We start from the raw sequence: 20530 nt of genomic DNA, 5'->3' as shown, positions 1-20530 counted from the left end.
AACCATTTCTTCTTTATCTACTTCTGCACGTCCATCTTGACAGACCAGTTAGTTCAACCTCTGCTGCTTTTTTCAGAAATGGTTTTCTTGGGAGACCAGATCGGCAGAACACTAGGCATCCCTACCAAAAGCTGCTGAAAACAGGGCTTCAAATCAGCTCTTCCCAAAGAAGTAATTCTGGAATTTGGTATGGGCACCCAAGAGGAGGCGACCCTTAACACCACCTGAATTCCCTGGGCGGTCCCCAGGGGGCTGCCGGGTGCCATCTGATAGGTCCGCACCACTTGGGTGTTTGCGTCTGTCTTTGTTTCTGGTTTCTTCCAAGTTTCTTCGGGCTCAGAAGGACCCACTTCGGGAGGGGAAGTGGGGACAGGGGAGGACTCTCTCATCCTGCCTTTATCCGCGGCACGAAAAGTTTTCTAAGCGCGGTTTTCTACCATCCGTTCTCTCTTCACTTTCCCGCCGGGTCATCCCCTCGCGCATTTTCTCACCCTGAGCTGGGCTTTCTTTTTAAACAAGTAAATAAACCAGTTGGCCCCGGGAAGCAAAAGGAGTCGGCGCCTTGGCTGAGTTACTTAAAGTTTCCGCCGGAAGGAAATTATTAAAGGCGAAGGAGAAAGCCCTCAGAGTTGGGGGCCGCGGCTCCTGTCCCCGCGGAGGGGTCCCGGGTGCCCGGCCCGGCCCGGCCAGAGCGGCTCCGGGGACGCGGGCCGGCGGCGGAGGGACGAGTCGAGAAAGCTCCCGACCAGGTTCGGGCCCGGACCCAGCAGGGCCTGGCGGGGAGCGGGCCCGGGGGCGCGGGAGAGGGGGGTGCAGGGGACACGGGGGGGAGCACGGACGGGGCGGTGGGCAGGGGAAGTTGGAGACAAGGGGGGCGCGGGGACTAGGGAGGCGCGCCGACCAGGGGCGCGCGGACCCGGGTCCCCGGCGAATGGCGGCGCAGGACTCACCCCGAGGAGACAGACTTTGAGCTCTCGGATGGCCATCATGAGCTCGGGGCCGGGCCGGACAGGGGCTCAGCATCCTCCGGAGCCGCGCTGCGCCGCGCCCCGCCAGCTGGCGTCCTCCGGTCCCCGCCTTCCCCTCGCTCAGCCCGCGGGCGGATCCGCAGCCGCTGCTATTTCTGGGCCGCCGGCCGCGCCGCGGAGGGTCACGTGGCCGCCGCCGGCTCCTCCCGGGGCTGCGGGGTAACCTCGGCGGCCAGGCTTCTGGGAACGCCCCCGACGGCGTCAGCCCCCCGCCCCCGGGCCTGCGGCGTCCTGGCACAGGGCCTCTTCCCACCCGCCGGCCGGCGGTTGGACCCGGCTCTGCAGAGCCCCCTTCCCCTTCGCTCGCACCCGACCCATGGGCTGCCGGCTGCAAGGCCCCCGGGGTGGAGAGAGGACCGGTCCGGCCCGGGGCTTGGCGGGGTGGGGGGGAACCGGGCCCACGGCTGGAGACTGCATCCCCCTCCGGAAAGTGGGTGATGCCAGCCCAGGCCATCTTCGGGGAGCACTTCCAAGTCATAAATGGCACTTGACAGAGGCTGGGCGGACGGGCAGGAGGGTCTGAGGGTGCAGCCCACCCTCTCCCGCAGTTCCTAATATCATGGGGAGGGCGCTTCAGTTTACCCCCACGTAGCTTGTCACTCTCAGCCCTGAGCTCATTTTTCTGTATGTAATCGAAATTGGTTCTAGAAGCTACGGTCTATTCCTCCCTCCAAAACAAGGGTGTCCGTGTCCGAAAAGGGAAGCGCTTTCTAGAGAGGAAGCTGCCATGCTCAGCACAGAAACGCTACCCCTTGCCGGGGCAGACACCCAGCCCTCAGAACGACGCTACGAACGGGGAGCTCCGCCGCCCTTCCGCACCTTTCCGTGACCGGGAAACCAAGAGGCTCTGGCTTGAGACAGTCGAGGCGGGCTTGAGGAACCGCCCTCCCCTCTCCACAGTGGCTCACGTACCTCACCCACTCAGGCCACCTCATGTGTTGCTGCCATAGAAATGTCCGCCTTTCCGACACAGGTACCTCAGTTATTCACGTCATTTCAGATCAGAAAGAACTTTTTTCTTTAAACTTCATCCCCTAACCCAAACTCTCAGGCCTCTGTCCTGAGTTGCCAATTTTGATCAATGACATTTGTGGCCCCCAGTGGACCACCCACCTTGATTATCTGGCTTTGTTCCTACTGAGGCCGTGTTGAAGCTAGCCAGCACCCAAGGAGCGGATACAATAGGGACTTCCGAATCAAGACCTCCAGAGACAGAGAGAGACTGGAGTCAAAATAGCCCTCCCCCCAAAAAACAACCCCTGACAGTTGGCCATGAATTCCCCAGGGCAGTGGAGGATTTTTCACTCACACAAACCTGGACTAAACTGTTCAAAAAGTAGCCATGGATGAAACACAGGTCCTGTTCGGCGTGAAGATCATTGTATCGGTACCTGTCCTTGGTTTAGTATCCAAAGCAAGGACAGAATGAAGAGAGGCCTGCCCAGAGTCACCCAACCCTGGTCACAGGGCCTCACTGTCCTCAGATTCGCTGAGCAGAGAACAGCTGCCACACAGCTGCAGAGCTGTTGTGGTGAAGCAGCTCTGGCAAGGCCACCTCGAGTGCCCGGCAGAAAGAACAACTTAAATCTCCACGTCAAAGTGCTTCCCTTTGGCCTTTCTTCTCACTTCCCCAAAGTCGGCCAAACCAGTTCTCACTTCCCCAAAGTCGGCCAAACCAGGGTGGGAGGCTTTTCCATTAAAACTGCAATAGGGTCACTGAGGCAGAACCATCCCCATACAAGTGGGCTGGCAGAATTTCTCGTCGGTTCCCCTGCTCTTCTCATGATTCTTCCCATTCCTCTCACTTCTCCACTAGCCTAGGTGTCTGCCATGCTTGTGTGGTTTCTGGGTTCTCCCCAGTCGCTGATCCAGGCCTTCTCCCCTGAGAATCACCCCTCTGTTTATTCTGCCCACACCTACCCCCTTAAAATCTTCTCACTTGCGTCTCATTCTGACCAGGCCGAGCGCTTCACAAAGTGCCAACCCTGGTCTGTCAACCACACCACCCCCTCATCAACCAGGTCACCCTTGGGGACTTAAAAACTGGCCTCATGAAAACCCTGGTCCCCGTGATCACCCCAAGGTTGTGCACTACGTTCTCCCGGGAAGGAGAGACGGTGGCTGCTCCAAGATGTGTTGGGGAGTGTCAGGTCCTGGGTGGGTCTCAGCTCGTTAGAGGTATAATGTTTCCTAGGAATGCTGTCATTATACTCTAGGATTACTATATGACGCGCCTGGCCTGACTCCTCTGGAATTCTCTGCAAATATGAAGAGGTTCTGATATAATTTAAGCAGGGATAAAAATCCAATGGTACATAACTGAGGATTTATCAAATTTTTAAAAAATGGAACATGCAAGGTTTTCTTATGAGACTTTGGAAAGCAAAAGGTCATTGTACTAACTCGGATTTCTGCTTTTCTGCTGCCTTGAAGTCCTCAACGGCACCCACAAGATGCAATCGAAGTGTTCAGCATCAGCACATCTTGCAAAAACGTGGCCCAAACCAGCCTCTTCTCTGCCCCTCTGGTGGAATCCATCAGCCTCCAGAAACCTGCAGATTCCACCTCACCAGTGAGGTCTCCTCCTGAGCTCGCCCATGCTCTGCTCACAGCTCTCCTGGCATTGACTCAGCAACTCACCTGCCCTCCCATCCCCAACAAGCGTCCTGCCCAGCGTCGTTCCAATAGAATGAGGCCGAGTTCAGTTCAGAAGCAAAGGAAAGCTTTATTCTTTGATCAAAGAATGGGGAGGTGGGACCTCATGCTCCAGAGCACGCTCTCCCAACAGGCCCGATTGGGGCTGCTTTAGTGGGGAGGGGGTGGGGTTCTCGCCAGCAGCCAGGCGCAGCTGCTGCTCACGCCCCCTGATCTCGGCGCCAGGCGCAGCGTCTCTGCACACGGCTCGCCCGCCATCTTGAACTGAGTGCGGCGGGCCGGACCTTCTGTGTAGCGCCCTGAGCTGAGCTGTTGGCGCGGCTGTTTTGCACCCGGAACCCTGGTCTGAAGGGCTGGGCGCGAGGCCCCTGCACGCGGTGCCCTGGGAGCCAGCCGACTAGACTGAGCGCAGAGGAAACAAGGTTAGACTTTATCACCCAGGTTCTATTTTTATTTCCCAGGAATTGTTAATGGACTTTCCTGCTGACAAACATAATTAGCCACTAAACCCCTTTTACAACAGGTCAGGATCTAAACTGATACACAAATGGAATTATCTGTATGAGAGGTGCCCATAGATGAAGCAGGGATCATCTCTGTATCACCAGGGTGTGAAAATGACTAGAATTTTCTTTTAAAAAAGAAGAAAAAAGAAAAAAAAAGGTGATTAGAAATGATCTTTTTACCTAGGACTTGTCCCAGCAGGGTCTTTGTCCTCTCATGCGATTCAAACGAGACTCCTGTTTGATGGGTCTGGGAGACCACAGTCGTCTTCATGACGGGACCCCAGGACCGGGGCGTCCACATAACGGGATGGTTGACCTGGAATACTCACCCTGGACCTCATCTCAGAAGGTTCTGTGCGGGGATTTCTTCTAAAAGAAACAAGTAGTTCACCAACAAGTGTTTAGTGAAAATCCACCAAGGGACTGGAAAAACCACCCTATTCTTTCTTTAAAATCTAGCCAATAACAGCCATAAAACTGATCATGTTTTTTGATCCAGCAAATCCTCTTTTGGACAATAACATGGAAACACACACAGAAAAGTGAGCAAATAGAAAGCCTGCCTGTGCGTGCACAAACAAACATGCACACAAAGAAAGAGATACATTTGAGAAATAAAAAGTCATCTCTGCTGAGATGGAGGAGTACAGCTGCATTAATTGTGGCATTAAAGGGGCAAAACAACTGAAATCTCTTAACATTTGGGAATGATTAAGCAAACTGGTGTCTTTACTCGGGTATATTTAATGGTGTGCAATGGTATATGTCACTTAGGTATTACATGACATGTGTGTATGATGTAGATTTAGAGAGGCGTTTGTAGTAAATAAGTTTCTGTGAGTATAACATGACCCAAAAATTGGGTCTGCATGTTAAACAGTTAAGCCACACCAGTTTGTGATAACCCGTACTAAGGAGTGTGATTGCTCGATTATGTGGTACTACTACTACCTACCTATTAGAATAGCAAAATCTGGGACAATGACAACACCAAATGCTGACAAGGATGTGGAACAACAAAAACGCTCGTTGCATTGCTGAATGCAAAATGGTGCAGCCACTTTGGAAGACAGTTTGACAGTTTCTTATAAAGCTAAGCATACTCTTAGCATCCAACCCAAAATCACGCTCCTTGGTATTTATCCAAAGGAGTTGAAAACTTATATCTACACCAAAAATCTGTACACAGCTATTTATAGCAACTTTATTCATAATTGCCAAAATGTGGACGCAAACAGATGTCCTTCCGTAGGCAAATGGATAAATAAACTGTGGTCTATCCAGACAATGGAATATTATTCAACACTAAACAGAAATGAGCAATTAAACCATGAAAGACATGGATGAAACTTCAGTGCATATTACTAAGTGAAAGAAGCCAATCTGAAAAGGCTACATACTGTATGATTATGACATTCTGGAAAAAGCAAAGTTATGGAGACAGTAAAAGGATCACTGGGAGTCAGGGGGAAGGGGTGAACAGGCAGAGCACAGAGGATTTTTAGGGCAGTGAAAATACTCTGTATGAAACTATAATGATGGATACATGTCATACATCTGTCCAAACCTGAAAAATATACAACACAAAGAGTGAACCCTAATGTAAACTATGGATTTTGAATGCTTATCATGTGTCAATGTAGGTTATCAATTGTAACACTTGTACCCTCTGGTGAGGGATTTCTATAATGGGAGAAATTATGCATGTGTCAGTGTAGGGGGTATATGGGAAATCTCTGTACCTTCCTCTCAACTTTGCTATGAACCAAAAACTGCTCTTAAAAAAAAAAAGTCTTTAAAAAAAAATAAGCAGGCCCAATCAGGCAATTCACAAGTTGGAAATGAATATATGAAGAAAGTATTCAATTTCACAAGTGAGTAAAAATACAGATTAAAGCATTAAGAAACAATTTTCCACTTATCAAACTAGCAAAGTCGTAAAACCTAGACCCCCATGCCTCTGTGAGTGGGACAGGAAGAGCAGTGCCCGTTCAAGCTGGCTGGGCTGCACTGGTTTGACCTTTTCAGTCACACATTCTTTCTTTATGTGTGTGTGTGTCTTTACATATGTTTATATATCTTTATATATCTTCACAGCCATTCTGTCACATGGGTGCCTTCATACGTCTTTTCTCTGGTGCAGTATTTCTCTTTTACTTTCCATGAGCAAATTTATACTCTCATCAAGCGTATTTTTAGGTTCTGGTGGGGGAGAAGGATAAAGAGTCTGAAAGTTCTCTGCTCTTTGCTAAAAATACAACATTTACATATAGAGGATAAGGAGGGGAGGAAAAGGACCTGGAAAGTTAAGTCAGGGTCACTGGTGACATTCTCCCCTTTTGAACCTGAAAGTCTGGAGGGAAGAATGACTCTTAACCATGAGAGTAAACACTTACTGAGTTTTCACTGCCAGCTGGGTACCACCATGCCTAGCATCTCATAACAATTGTGTCACTTCCTCCTGCCTAGAAAAAGGTGCTACTGTCCTTGTGACCGAGGCAAATGGTCTCTCTGAGGGTCTGCCCACATGGCCACGGCCGGGATTCCAGCCCAGACGGGTTATTCAGTGAGCCCTTTAACTACCACACCATGCATTGAACTGTACTTGGTTTTAGTTTGAGGCGTTGGCAGGGATATGCGGGTAAGAATGATGAGCAGAGTGGGAAGTAAAATATCAGGGCTGAACTTAGAGAATCAAGAGTTAACTGCAAAGATGAGAGAGTCAGTGCCGGCTGGTGTGTTCACACCCTCACTGCCATTGGTAGAGGTCCCACTTCCCCCTGTTGACTAGAAGCTCAGAGGGCACCAGGTCAGCACCTGGAACATCTTGGAATTCTCTGCAGGGCTGGGGAGTCACTCCCAAAGAGTAAAAATGATACCATGTCTATGAAATACAACATTTTCCATTCACCAGATTATTCTTACTGCCATGGAGCTCTTACCTAAAGAGAAGACAATAAACTCAGCAATAATATTCGGAATGGTTAATTTTGTGTATCAACTTGGTGAGGCTATGGTACCCAGATGTTTGGTCAAACATTCTAGTAATGAGCGTGCTATAGTTGTATACAGAAGTAGAAATATAATGTTGTACACATGAAACATATAATGTTATAAACCAATGTTGCCTTAATAAAAAATAAATTTTTAAAAATTATTCTTGATGTTTCTGTGAAGGTATTTTTAGATAAGATGAACATTTAAATTAGTAGGCTTTGAGTAAAGCAGATAACCCTCCATAGTGTGGGTAGAACTCATCCAGTCAGTTGAAGAACTTAATAGAGAAAGACTGATCTCCTGGAGGAAGAAGAAATTCTGCCGCAGACAGCCTTCAGACTTGGAACTGTTACTCCACTCCCAGTCTCCAGCCTGCTGGCTGACCCTACAGATTCCTTAAAGTACATCTCGCTATACTTATACATCTTATTGATTCGATTTCTTTAAAGAATCCTAACTAATACAATACTTAACTGATTTTTTTCTTTGCCCTGAATCTGCCACCCAGTGGCATACATACTGGTCCTGACTCTGTTTCCCCAAATATTAACCAGGCACCCACTGTGCGCCAGACACGAGGCCAGGAGCTAGAGATGCAGAAGGTCGGCAAGGAGGCCCTGGCATCAGGAGGCCACAGTCTGAACTCACCTCTGGCCTTGACCCTTTGAAGAAATCGACTGTTTCCCCAACCTCTAAGGCTGTGGCCAGAGTGTGAGAATTCATGAATATACATGTCGGTTTGGGCCACATCATTGTTGTGAGGAGAGGGCAATAATGATTGAAAAATAAAAATTGGAGATAAAAGATCCAGGTCCAAAGCAGAAAAGACATGGCCTATGAGGTTGAAGCCAGTGACCAGGAAGTGTCAGAACTGGAGAGAAAGGGCTGGCGCAGAAGCAGAGATGAGTCATTCAGAGTAAAACAGCCAGGCTCCGTATGGGGTGTGGACCCCGGGAGGAGAAGGCACCGCTTGGGTGGACTACACAGACGACACCACCAGGCTGTCCAGGACCTGTCCAGCAGCAGTGTCCAGCCTGACTCAAGTGCACCATCCAGAGAAGTGAAACAAAAAAGGCATTACTTCCTCACCATCCAAGGGAATTGAGAGAAAGGGCTGCAGCCCAGACCAGGAATAGAAAACAGCTGTGTTTAAAAACTGAAAGAAAGAAACAATATAAAATTCTGGTGTGTTAGGCCAGCCCCAGCTGGCCGGAATAACACGGCTGTGTGCTTGCACCTTGGCTCCATGGATGAAGTACGGCGGCACACAGTAGATGCTCAATAAATGCTGGCTGAGAAAATGAATGGATGAACGAATGAAATCCTGAGACATGCTGACAGCTCAATGAAGGAAAAACCCAAAGAGAAGTACAAGAGGGAAGGCTGGATACCGTGGAGGAGGTCTCTGGAGAAACTGTGGAGTGGTGCTCTCGGGCGGGAGGTGGACAGTCACCACTTCCGCTCGGGACGCCTCATTTCCTCACGCCCTTGCCTTCTCGAGTCTCTCCCGTCTGAGACCCAGATCTGTCCCAAAGCTCAGGCTCAAACCCACCCCTCTCAGTTATTCTTGGTGAAAATTATACTAGAGCTGGTACTCTCCTTTTTCTCCTCCTTTAAAATATGTTTTAATTATATAAGTAATATCTGGATATTTATTGAAAATTTCTAGAAACTCTAACAAGAGGGAAATCACATTATTTTCATCATCCAAAACACACACACATACTCACGTCAGTTATTTCTGATCTTTTTTCTCTGTATAAAGTTGTATCCTGAAATGGTTATAACCACTCTAAATATACAAATTTGCATCTTTTATCTGTTGGAATTATCAATATTTTATTGTGATGTAACCTAATTTTGTAAGAAATATGATGCTGGGTGTTTTTTTTTTAATCATGGTAAAAATGCACATAACATAAAATTTACCATTGGTGACATTTAATGCATTCACTATGTTGTGACTCTCACCAGGATCTAGTTCCAGAACAATTTCATCACTTCAAAAGGAAACCTCATATACTCCAATAAAGATGTTTAAAAACATAAAATATAAAAATTTTTTTTAAAAAGGAGGGCTTCTCTGGTGGCGCAGTGGTTAAGAATCCGCCTGCCAGTGCAGGGGACACGGGTTCGAGCCCTGGTCCGGGAAGATCCCACATGCCGCGGAGCATCTAAGCCCATGTGCCACAACTACTGAGCCTGTGCTCTAGAGCCTGTGAGCCACAACTACTGAGCCTGTGTGCCACAACTACTGAAGCCCACGCGCTTAGAGCCTGTGCTCTGCAATGGGAGAGGCCGCTGCAGTGAGAGGCCCATGCACCACAGCGAGGAGTGGCCCCCGCTTGCCACAACTAGAGAAAAGGCCTCGTGCAGCAATGAAGACCCAACGCAGCCAAAAATAAATAAATTAAATAAATAAATAAAATTAAAAAAATTTTTAAAAAGGAAACGTCAATCCCATTAAGCAGTCATTCCCCACCCCCTCATCTCCCCAGCCCCTAGTACCCACTAATTTGCTTTCTGTCTCCATGGATTTGCTGACCTGGGTATTTCACATAAATGGAATCATAGGATATGTGGTCTTTGGTGACTGGTTTCTTTCACTGAGCATGTTTTCAAGGTCTGTCCATGTTGTAGCCTGTGTCAGCACTTCATTCCTGTTTATGTGATCCTGTTTTAAATTCTACTGTTCGGCTCAAAAATCTTGTATGGTTCCCCATTGCCTACCCTGATAAAGTCCAAGCTCGTTCACATGGCGTTCACTCTTCTGCAGAATCCTGCCTGCCCGTCTTACCTGCACCAACCCACTCTACTTTCTTGCTTCTGTACCTTTGCCTAAGCCCCAGTCTCTGCATCTCTAAACCCCTGGTCCCCACACAAGCAGCAGCAGCATCCGCTGGGAAACTGTCCTAAACGCAAGTTCTCGGGCCCTTCCCCAGACCACTGAATCAGAGTCCAGATTCTGTCTTTCGACAAGCCCTGTGGGTGATGCTGATGTACACTGAAATTTGAGAACGTTTGGTCTCAATCACGTCACTCCTCAAAGTCTCATTCGTATGCTGCGCCCTGAGCCCTGCTTTCTCTCTCCTCTTACCTCCCGATGGACATCATCCTACATCCTTGAGAGGATTTCTCACTTTTTACACTGTGTCGTAGCCGTGTCTCCGTTAGTGGATGTCACCTGAGTGATATATTTCATCTAAACTCTGAGAAGGAGGTTGGATAAGGAGACCCTGAAGGTTGTCTCTGGCTGAGATTCTGGGCACGAGCTCCCAAGGGCAGCTGTGGCACTTTCTTGTACCCTCTGTCGTACTCAGAGCCGAAAGCACAGCTCCCAAGTTATTCTGAGATAATGACTTTCCCACTTCATGGGTATCTAAATATCCTTTCTTTTATGAATGGTAGTAGTAATACTGGGGATGTTTGGATTTTTAAGTTTTTATTTGGTTTCCTTGTTCTTTACAAGTCTATTATCAGATATAAGATGTTCTCATTTTACAGCTCTGTCTGGGAACCACTGGCCTATAAAGATAGTGGGGTCAGGAGAAGCTCAGCCAGAGGGGTGTTTGGGAGCATCAGTCTGGAACTGCCTAGGAGAACCTGACTTCTGCATAGTTCAGGAGCCATAGTCGGGCCATATTCAACTTCAAAGCTGCTCCCCCCTCCCGAATGTCAGAGCCTGATGTAAATATCTCAGAGCCACGGCTCAGAGATTAGAGAGCTCAGCTAAGAACGAGAAAGAGGGAAAGATCGAAAATAGGGAAACCCCACTGCTGAGTGGATGAGGTCTCCAACATGCATGATGCAAAACATTTTCAAGGAAAGCAAACCTGCATCCCAGCCTTGTGATTTTATTAACACACGTGTGCACAAGCATACACACCCACAACACACACAGACACACTAACCAGAGCTGTAGAAACACCTCTTGAGTGCTCTTAAAGTCTAGACTTTGAGAAATTACAGATGGAGTGAATACCTTTTTAGTGCTACATGAAGGAAGCTTAAAAGTGAAAAAAAAATCAAGTAACCAGCCCACAGCTTAAGAAGGATATTTAAAAGACTGGTGTGTTAGAGCTAGAGATGATTAAGGAAAACATGACAACCTTCAGCTATCACAGGCATATTCATAAAAGAGGGCGAAAGATCAGTTCCCAGGTTACTTCTTTCTGGATTCATATCTTACCTCATCCAAGGGGAAAAATGGAACTGGCTAAATTCCGAGGTGCTTCAGACGGCAAAGTAACAAAGAGTGGGAGCCACAGAGCAGTCCGTTTCAGCTCAAAAAGGAGACATTTACTCTCGGAGCTGGCCGGGGGAGTAGGTCCTGGAGGACGGATTTCGCTTACTCTTCTCTCTCCCGGAGGCTGGAAACAGAGCCGCCCAACGGGGACATCAGCCATGTGATTCCCAGCCAGGAGGTGTTTGGGCCCCATGGTCCCACCACCTGCCCGGGGACCAGGCCGTCCCTACCGGCTTCGCTTTTCCATGGCGAACAGGAACAACGTGTGTGTTCACACGGACAAAGGCAGCTGGTTTAAAAAACTTTCACCCTGAGATAACAGACTGCTTTTTCTTTGAGGTCGTTATTTCATTAAAATGACATTTTTAATGACATAGTATGATAACAGATGGAATAATAGATGACTTTTTCAGTTGTTTATGTCAGTCTTTATTGGACAAAATACAGAGCTAGCAACTTTACATCAGTTTCCCAATTTTTTTGTTTTATTTTGTTCTGTATGTATGTGTATATTTTTATTTTTAAATTTATTTTGGCCCATGAAATCCAAGTCTGGATGTACTGAAATATATATATATTATAAGTAAATTATATATTTATAAACAAACTTCAGTCTGGAAGTACTGAAATTTATATGTTTAAATATAAGTATATATGTATATTTAAATAAATAAATATGTACATAAAACATCTTTTTTTGGCTGAATCATTTGAAATTAATCATCACACTTCACTCTTAAGTACTTCAGCCTGTATCTCCCAAGAACAAAACATTCTTATATAAAATTACAATAATATTATCATTCCTGAGATATTTAACATGACTGAACAATTATATTAATAATTAATCATGATAATTAATTTTATATTAATTAATTGATTTCTATTATACAATCCACAGTTTCCTGTCTCCTTCAATCTTTCAAGATTTTTGACATTTTTGAAGACCTATTTGTCCTGTAGAATATCTTCCACAATCTGGATATGAATAATTGTTTCCTCCTAATTAGATTTAGGTTAAACATTTTGGCAGGAAAACTACAAAGGTGATGTTGTATCCTTCCCATTGCATCTGAGCAGGGGGCACAGATGTAAGTTTATCCCATTACCAGTGATGCTAACTCAGCACAGGTGGTGTCCAGATTTCTCAGTTGTAAGGCATCTTTTCTCTTTGTATTTAATAAGTAATCTGACCCAGTAAAGGTTTCAGATTCACTTTTACTTCCTGTCTCAGACTTCCTGTCAGCTGTTTCTCTAAGGAGCCCTGATTCCTTTTAATAGGGAATAGCATTTAGACACCAAGATTTTGGTGCTGAGTGTTTAAGTGATATTGGAAAGGGCATATAGGTCCTTTCAATGGATTAGATTAAACAAACAAACATGAGTTGATGCTAATACAACTACAGCTCTTCTTTCTCATGACTTATTTGTATTTCCCTTTCCCCTGGTTCCCAACAACACATAACATATCTATCCTTCAATATACATAAAATAGTTCCAATATCACTAAACCAATACCCTTGAACAACAAAACTGCTATAGAAATTGACGATTTCTCTGCAGTTCTTTTTTTCCTCCTATTTACTAAGGCTATATAGTCAGAGTACTTGGTTCAAAAGCTAATTGAATTCATTATTTTTTTCTATGTGTTTATGTAATTATTTAATGCACAGTTAGATTTATTTGTTTCTAGCTATATTCAAGTTTAGGTTAATTTTGTTTTGTTTCATGCTATGGACTAAATTGTGTCCCGCCTCCCCAAAAATTCATATGTTGAAGCCCTAACCCCAATGTAACTATTTGGAAATGGGGCTTTTCTGGAGGTAATTACGATTAAATCAAGTCATACGGGTCGGGTCCTGATCTGAGAGGATTAGTGTCCTTATAAGAAGAGACACCAGATTGCTTTGCTTACTCTCTCTACACATACTGAGGAAAGGCTGCATGAGGATATGGCAAGAAGGTGGCTGTCTGCAAGCCAGGAAGAGAGCCGTCACCAGAAATTGAATTGGCTGAACCCTGATCTGACTTCTAACCTCCAGAACTTGAGGAAATTAATTTCTCTTGTTTAAGCCCCCCCATCTATGGTATTTTGTTATGACAATCTGAGCTGAGTAACACATTTTGCTTTGTTATTTATTTTTTTTTTTTTTTTTTTTTTTTTTTTAAATTAATTAATTAATTAATTAATTTTTATTTATGGCTGTGTTGGGTCTTCGTTTCTGTGCGAGGGCTTTCTCTAGCTGCGGCAAGTGGGGGCCACTCTTCATCGCGGTGCGCGGGCCTCTCACTATCGCGGCCTCTCTTGTTGCGGCGCACAGGCTCCGGACGCGCAGGCTCAGTAGTTGTGGCTCACGGGCTTAGCTGCTCCGCGGCATGTGGGATCCTCCCGGACCAGGGCTCGAACCCGTGTCCCCTGCATTGGCAGGCGGATTCTCAACCACTGCGCCACCAGGGAAGCCCTGCTTTGTTATTTATACATAATGTCGATTTCTTATAGGAATTTGAGGCATCCATTTCTCTGGATTATTAAGGTCGTGGCCAGAATGAACATACAAATAAATAATAAAAATAATAAACAAGGACATATGCATCAGATGTCTGCATAAATTATGGTTATTAATACTTCATAGGACTGTTGGAGATCAGACTGTATATGAGATAATTCCCTAGGGAAACCAAGCCTAAGAGGGAGGTCAACCTAAAATACCAGAGGTCAGTGATGGAACCAGATTGAAAGTCACATTTTTTCCTAGACCAAAGTCTGTGCTTTTAAATACTGTGCTATACTTCCAGGAATAATAACAGTTAATAAGGATTAATAAGAGTTTCAGGGAGTTTAATGAGCCTGTAGAAAAACTATTCAGTATACATTTATAAATAATATAAAATACAAGTATATACGAGTATATAAAATACAAGTAAAATACAAGATATCTATTTCTCATATGCATAAAGAAAAATGAATAATTTGATTTGGATTTATCTGCATAAGGGAGAGAGCATGACTAAATGCACTGGAGTTGAAGGCCGGTCTCCAACACCAAGACCCCACCTCAAAGGTACCCTTTATCTTAGTCTCCCAGCAATGTATCTGTTGGAAAATAACTCACCCTTAGGAGAGAAAGAATTGATGTATCCAAGTCAGTGCAAGAAAGCTCAAGATTGCTTCCGCTTCCCCCATTTCAGAGAGGTGGGAAAGAGCTGTGATGGCCCTGCCAACACCCACAGTGGAAGAAAGGGAAATGGCAGAGGGTCAAACTTTACCTTGGGGGGCATGGTCAGGTGACTGGGAAACTCTTAAAGGAGACAGCATTTATAATGTTGATTTTAAGCCTGGAGAACCCAGGCTGGGCCCCTTTCTTGGTAAGTGTCTTAGAAGAATAGAAGTGCCAGCATGGGTCCAAGGTAGCAGCTACCCCCCAGACCAGATCACCTCTGCCCTTGCCTGAATGTGGCAACAAGAGCCAATACACCCCCTCTTGTGGCTTAGGCGAGGTAAGGTGGGGTTTCACCTACAAACAAAGACCCATGGCTAGTCTATACATCATTCTTAACCCTCACAAGAGCCTGTGGGGAAACTAGTAACATTTTACTGTTTTATGATGAAAAAAACTAAATTTCAGATACTTAAGTAACTTTCTTAAGGTCAAATATTTAGCAAATGGCAGGCAGGATTTGAACCAAGATCCTCTGAGGCTGAAGCACTTTTCACTAGATTATGCCATTGGATATGTTATTATTCAACAGCTCTACTAACAAAAAGTTTATGTTTACTGAAAAAATATAGATTATAACACGTGGTTTTTTTAAATTGAAGTATACTTGATTTACAGTGCTGTGCCAGTCTCTGCTGTACAGCAAAGTGACTCAGTTATACACATGTAGACATTCCTTTTTTTATATTCTTTTCCTTTATGGTTTATCACACGATATTGCATACAATTCCCTGTGCTATACATAGGACCTTGTTGTTTATCCATCCTATATATAATAGTTTATATCTGCTAATTCCAAACTCCCAACCTATCCCTCCCCCACCCCCATCCCCCTTAGCAACCACAGGTCTGTTCTCTATGTCTATATAACGTGTTTTTTTCCTCACTTCTCAGTTATGAAAGGAACAGGAGAATGTTTATTGAGCACCTACCACATGCTAAATGTTTTCAAATCTGTGAGGCCATCATCCCACCCAGCGAACCAGTGAATCATCCCCGTGTTGTAGATGAGGACCCTGGGATGCAGAGAGGACCATTAGTAATTACCCACAGTCACACAGCAAGTAGCAGGATGAGGGTACTATTTCTTCTGACTAGAATCCTGGTGTTCTTTTGTTCTACTAGGTCCCTTCTTCCTAGTATAGAGTTTGATTGTTTTACCCCAACCCCACAATTCAAGGCACTGACAATCACCTAGCAGCCTCTCTCCAGGGAGTGGAAGAGAGAGCTTCCGAGAATCCACCAAGCTCTTTGGATAACTTTGCATGCTCAACCCTGTTTCAGTGGTGGAAACTGTCACAGCATTTCTAAGCAATTACCTAAAGTTCAGCTGAGAGCTCCTCATGACTCTAATATTCATCAACAATGGATTTACAAAACCCAGAGCAAGCATCCAGGCAGATAAATCATTTCATTTATATGTTATAATAGTCTTGGCTAAAAAAGTTTACGTTGATAAGAACCAATAGCAGAACACAGCTTGGAGTCCCGAGTGTTTTCTCTCATGACCCACTAAATATCCTAGACCATTTCCAAAATATTTTTATCATCCCATGACCATCAAGTAAGTCTCTTCCTGAGTATTAGGTTCTAAGTTAAAGCATCAACATTGAAAATGGGTGAGAAGTTTTTATAGACAGGTTCCTTTGCTCTTACAATGGCCCATAGACTCACAGTCTTTCAGGCACTGAGGGGGTTGGAAAAAGTTTTACGACTTCCTTTTGGAGGACTCCAAACAGACCTCTTTTTCTCTTTAAATAAATTTTTAATTAATGTATAAACATGTGTGAAGACAAGCTCACAAATCATAAAGTGAACAGCCTGATGAATCATCACGGATTGAACACACTCACATAACCAACACCCAGCTCAGGAAATACCAGAACCTTAGACTCATCCCCACCTTGACCCTCCTCCAAGTTACTACCTCTCTCTAAAGGTAATGACTATCCTGGCTTTTAATACAATAAATTCATTTTCCCTTCTTTTGAATGTTGGTTTTTTTAAAAATTATTTATTTATTTATTTATTTTTATTTTTGGCTGTGTTGGGTCTTCGTTTCTGTGCGAGAGCTTTCTCTAGTTGCGGCAAGTGGGGGCCACTCTTCATTGCGGTGCGCGGGCCTCTCACTATCGCGGCCTCTCTTGTTGCGGAGCACAGGCTCCAGGCGCGCAGGCTCAGTAGTTGTGGCTCACGGACCCAGTTGCTCCGCGACATGTGGGATCTTCCCAGACCAGGGCTCGAACCCGTGTCCCCTGCATTGGCAGGCAGACTCTCAACCACTGTGCCACCAGGGAAGCCCTTGAATGTTTTATATATAGAATTATGAAGTTCTATGTATCAGTCTGTTGGATAGATACCTAATCAGGGAACTGCTAGATGATAAAATGTAAATACATTCAGCTTTAATTGATGCCACCAAACAGTTTTCCAAGTTGGTTGTATGGATTTACGGTTCCCTTAGAGTATGAGCATTCCAGATGCTCATACTTGGTAATTCCATCCTTTTCAAGAATTTTAACCATTCTGATGGGTGTGTAGTAGTATTTCATTGTGGTTATAATCTGCATGTCTCTGATGACTAATGAGGTTGAATTGCTTTATGTTCTGTGGCCATTTGGATATTCTCTTCTATCCAGCATTTAAATGAGGAAATCCTCAAAATCTTGGTCCTAATATTCTCTTCTCATCTCACTCTTATACTCTTTATTTCAATAACTAATCTTTAGGCACAGCTTGAATTATCTGCCATTTTGCTTTCACATCTTTATTCACTTAGTAGACATTTACTCAGCTCCTACTATAACCCTAGGCACTGGTACACGATGGTGAACAAAAACAGACATGGAATATACAAAGAATCCTTAACACTCAACAGTAAAAAAAATGAGCAACCCAATTTGAAAAGGACTAAAACATCTGAATAGATGCCTCACCAAAGAAGATATACAGATGGCAAATAGACACATGAAAAGATTCACAACATCATATATTCTTGGGCAATTTCAAATTAAAATAAGATACCACTATACTCCTTTTGGAACAGCTAAGATCCAAAACACTATCAACAACAAATACTGGTGAGGATGTGGAGCAAAAGGAACCCTCATTTATTGCTGGTGGGCATGCAAAATGGTGCACTTTGGAAGACAGCTTGGTGGTTTCTTACAAAACTAAACATACTCTTACCGTATGATCCAGTAGTCACACTCCTTAGTATTTACCCAAAAGAGTTGAAAACTTATATCCACACAAAAATCTGTACACGGCTGTTCATAGCAGCTTTATTCATAATTGCCAAAACTTGGAAGCCACCAAGATATCCTTCAGTAGGCAAATGAATAAACTATGGTCCATCCAGACAGTGGAATATTATTCAGCACTAAAAAGAAATGCTGGGGCTTCCCTGGTGGCGCAGTGGTTGAGAATCTGCCTGCCAATGCAGGGGACACGGGTTCAAGCCCTGGTCTGGGAAGATCCCACATGCCGTGGAGCAACTGGGCCCGTGAGCCACAACTACTGAGCCTGCACATCTGGAGCCTGTGCTCTGCAACGACAGGCCGCGACAGTGAGAGGCCCGCGCACTGCGATGAAGAGTGGCCCCCGCTCTCCGCAACTGGAGAAAGCCCTCACACAGAAACGAAGACCCAACACAGCCAAAAAATTAATTAATTATTTAATTAAAAAAAAAAAAAAAAAGAAATGCTATCAGGACTTCCCTGGAGGTCCAGTGGTTAAGACTCTGCGCTTCCAACGCAGGGGGCGTGGGTTCAATCCCTGGTCGAAGAACTAAGATCCCACATGCCACATGGTGTAGCCAAAGAAAAGCGCTATCAAGCCATGAAAAGATATGGAAGAATCTTACATGCATATGACTAAGTGAAAGAAGCCAATCTGAAAAGGCTACATACTGTATGATTCCAACTATATGACGTTCTAGAAAAGGCAAAACTATGGAGACATTAAAAAAAATCAGTGGTTTCCAGGGGTTAGGATAAAGGAGGAATTAATAGGCAGAGCACAGCAGATTTTTAGGGCAATTAAACTATTCTGTACGATACTGTAATGCTGGATATATATCATTATACATTTGTCAAAACCCAAACAACATATAACACCAAGAGTGAACTCTAATGTAAACTATGTTCTTTGGGTGATAATGATGTTTCAGTGTTGATTCATCGACTCTAACAAACGTACCACTCAGGTGCAGGGTGTTGATGGTGGAGAAGATTGTGTCTTTGGTAGGGGGAGGGGGCAGATGGGAACTTTCTGTACTTTCTGTTCAATTTTTCTATGAACCTAAAACTTCTCTAAAAAATAAAGCTCATCTAATAAAAAGAAAAAAAAGACTTGGTCCTGTTCTTACATTCTAGTGACAGAGACAGTTGTTAGTCAAATGAGGATGCAAATAAATGTAAAACTGCGATTGGTGATTGCTCCAGGTACCACGAAGGTGAGGTATGTGGTGCTGTGAGGGTTTATTACAGGCTTGGGGGTGAGGAAAGGTAACCATAAGGGAATGACAAGTGATTTGGAATCTAAAGGAAAAGTAGGGAGTCCCTAGGCCACGGGGAGAGGGAGGAGGATTGGGGGCAGATGGAACCACATAGGCAAAGGCACTCAAGCACAATTCTCCGGGGAACCAAGAGGCCAGGGTGGCTGGAGGATGGTGTGGATGCGGGTGATTTCAAAATCTTCTTCAGTTCTGACCTTTCCTCCGAGCTCCAGACTCATATCTAACTACCTACCCAACCATCCCACCTTGCTTGTCTTTTGGGCCCCTAAAACTCTACAAGACCTTCCTCCCCGAATCCAGTCTTCTTTATGCTCGTCCTAGTGCGAGGATTGGAACCACGCCCTGACCCCCTCAACAAAGATCTCTCTCTTTTACATTCCTGACATTTCTTAGAGTCGGCCTCTTCTCTCCATCTCTGCTGTTGCCACATGACGTGGACCCCCGTGGTCTCCCCCTGAGATTCCTGCACTAGCATCCTGACAGGTCTCCCCACAGACACCTCTCACCCTGCTCAACGTTTATCAGAACAATTTTTCAAAACTAAACCTGATTACATCACGTCCCTTGCTTAAATCCCAGCAATGGTTTCCCCTTGCTCTTGGAATAAAGACCAGCACATGTAACAGGTCTAACACACTAGGCGTGACCCGGCCCTTGCTGCACCCTCTCTCCCTCCACACTGCAGTCCCAGGTCCCCGAATGTGCCATGCTTCCTGCCACATTTACACATGCTCCTTCTCCTGGGAGGTACTACCCGCCCCCCGCTTTTGCCTCTAAGCATTCACACATCTTTTCAGATCTAAGCTCAAACCTCCTCACCCTGAGGAAGCTTTCCCAGACTCCAGACTAGAGCAAGTCCCAGGTTCTGCTCCCATCATTCTGGCTCCTTTCCTCCATAACACTTGGCACATTTATTTGTGTGATTCTGATAAATATTTCTCTCCCTCCAGAGACAGTAATGTCCACGAATGTGGAAAGTGTTTCTATTTTTGTAACTTCAGCTTCTAGCATAGTCCTAGATAATACACATACAACTGATATTTTTTGAACCAATAATGAGTACCCTCCTTGCTCTCCTCAGTCATCTTCTTAGTTTTGGATAAGTCCCCGATCATTAGAGGGTCCACATTATGGAGGAGTATAGGTGCCTTCCTTTGCAGTGTGCTAACGTATAAAGGTACCATGGGGCCCCACTTCCCCTTAAATAATGTCTGGTTCCTATGACATTTTAGATTCACACTATTAAAGTCATTCCTATAAGTTAAAACCACCAAAACCATGCTGTCCTGTAGCCACTAACCACGTGTGGCTGTTGAGTGTGTAAGATGCGGCTGGTCCAAATTGAGATGTACTCTAAGTGT

At 45.0% G+C, this 20530-nt stretch overlaps 1 protein-coding gene and 1 long non-coding RNA gene across 2 annotated transcripts in view; both read right to left on the bottom strand.

The window, feature by feature from the left end:
• The window catches only part of RAB31 (RAB31, member RAS oncogene family), a 110838-nt gene extending 109666 nt beyond the window's left edge, over positions 1-1172 (bottom strand). The window contains exon 1 of the mRNA XM_057527071.1: positions 951-1172. Within this exon, the coding sequence (XP_057383054.1) occupies positions 951-989 (39 nt within the window). The 5' untranslated portion in view covers positions 990-1172. The remainder of the gene's footprint in view (positions 1-950) is intronic.
• A 2567-nt stretch (positions 1173-3739) lies between these two features.
• On the bottom strand, positions 3740-11547 carry LOC130704654 (uncharacterized). The gene is made up of 3 exons (XR_009005098.1): positions 11376-11547; positions 4370-4558; positions 3740-4085 (listed from the first exon to the last, which is right to left on the bottom strand). It is a non-coding gene; the product is annotated as an uncharacterized LOC130704654 (long non-coding RNA).
• Between the last annotated feature and the right edge of the window lie 8983 nt (positions 11548-20530).

The sequence above is a fragment of the Balaenoptera acutorostrata genome, chromosome 13, assembly GCF_949987535.1.
Source record: "Balaenoptera acutorostrata chromosome 13, mBalAcu1.1, whole genome shotgun sequence".
Taxonomy (NCBI): domain Eukaryota; kingdom Metazoa; phylum Chordata; class Mammalia; order Artiodactyla; family Balaenopteridae; genus Balaenoptera; species Balaenoptera acutorostrata.
This window is presented reverse-complemented; position numbering and strand designations above follow the sequence as displayed.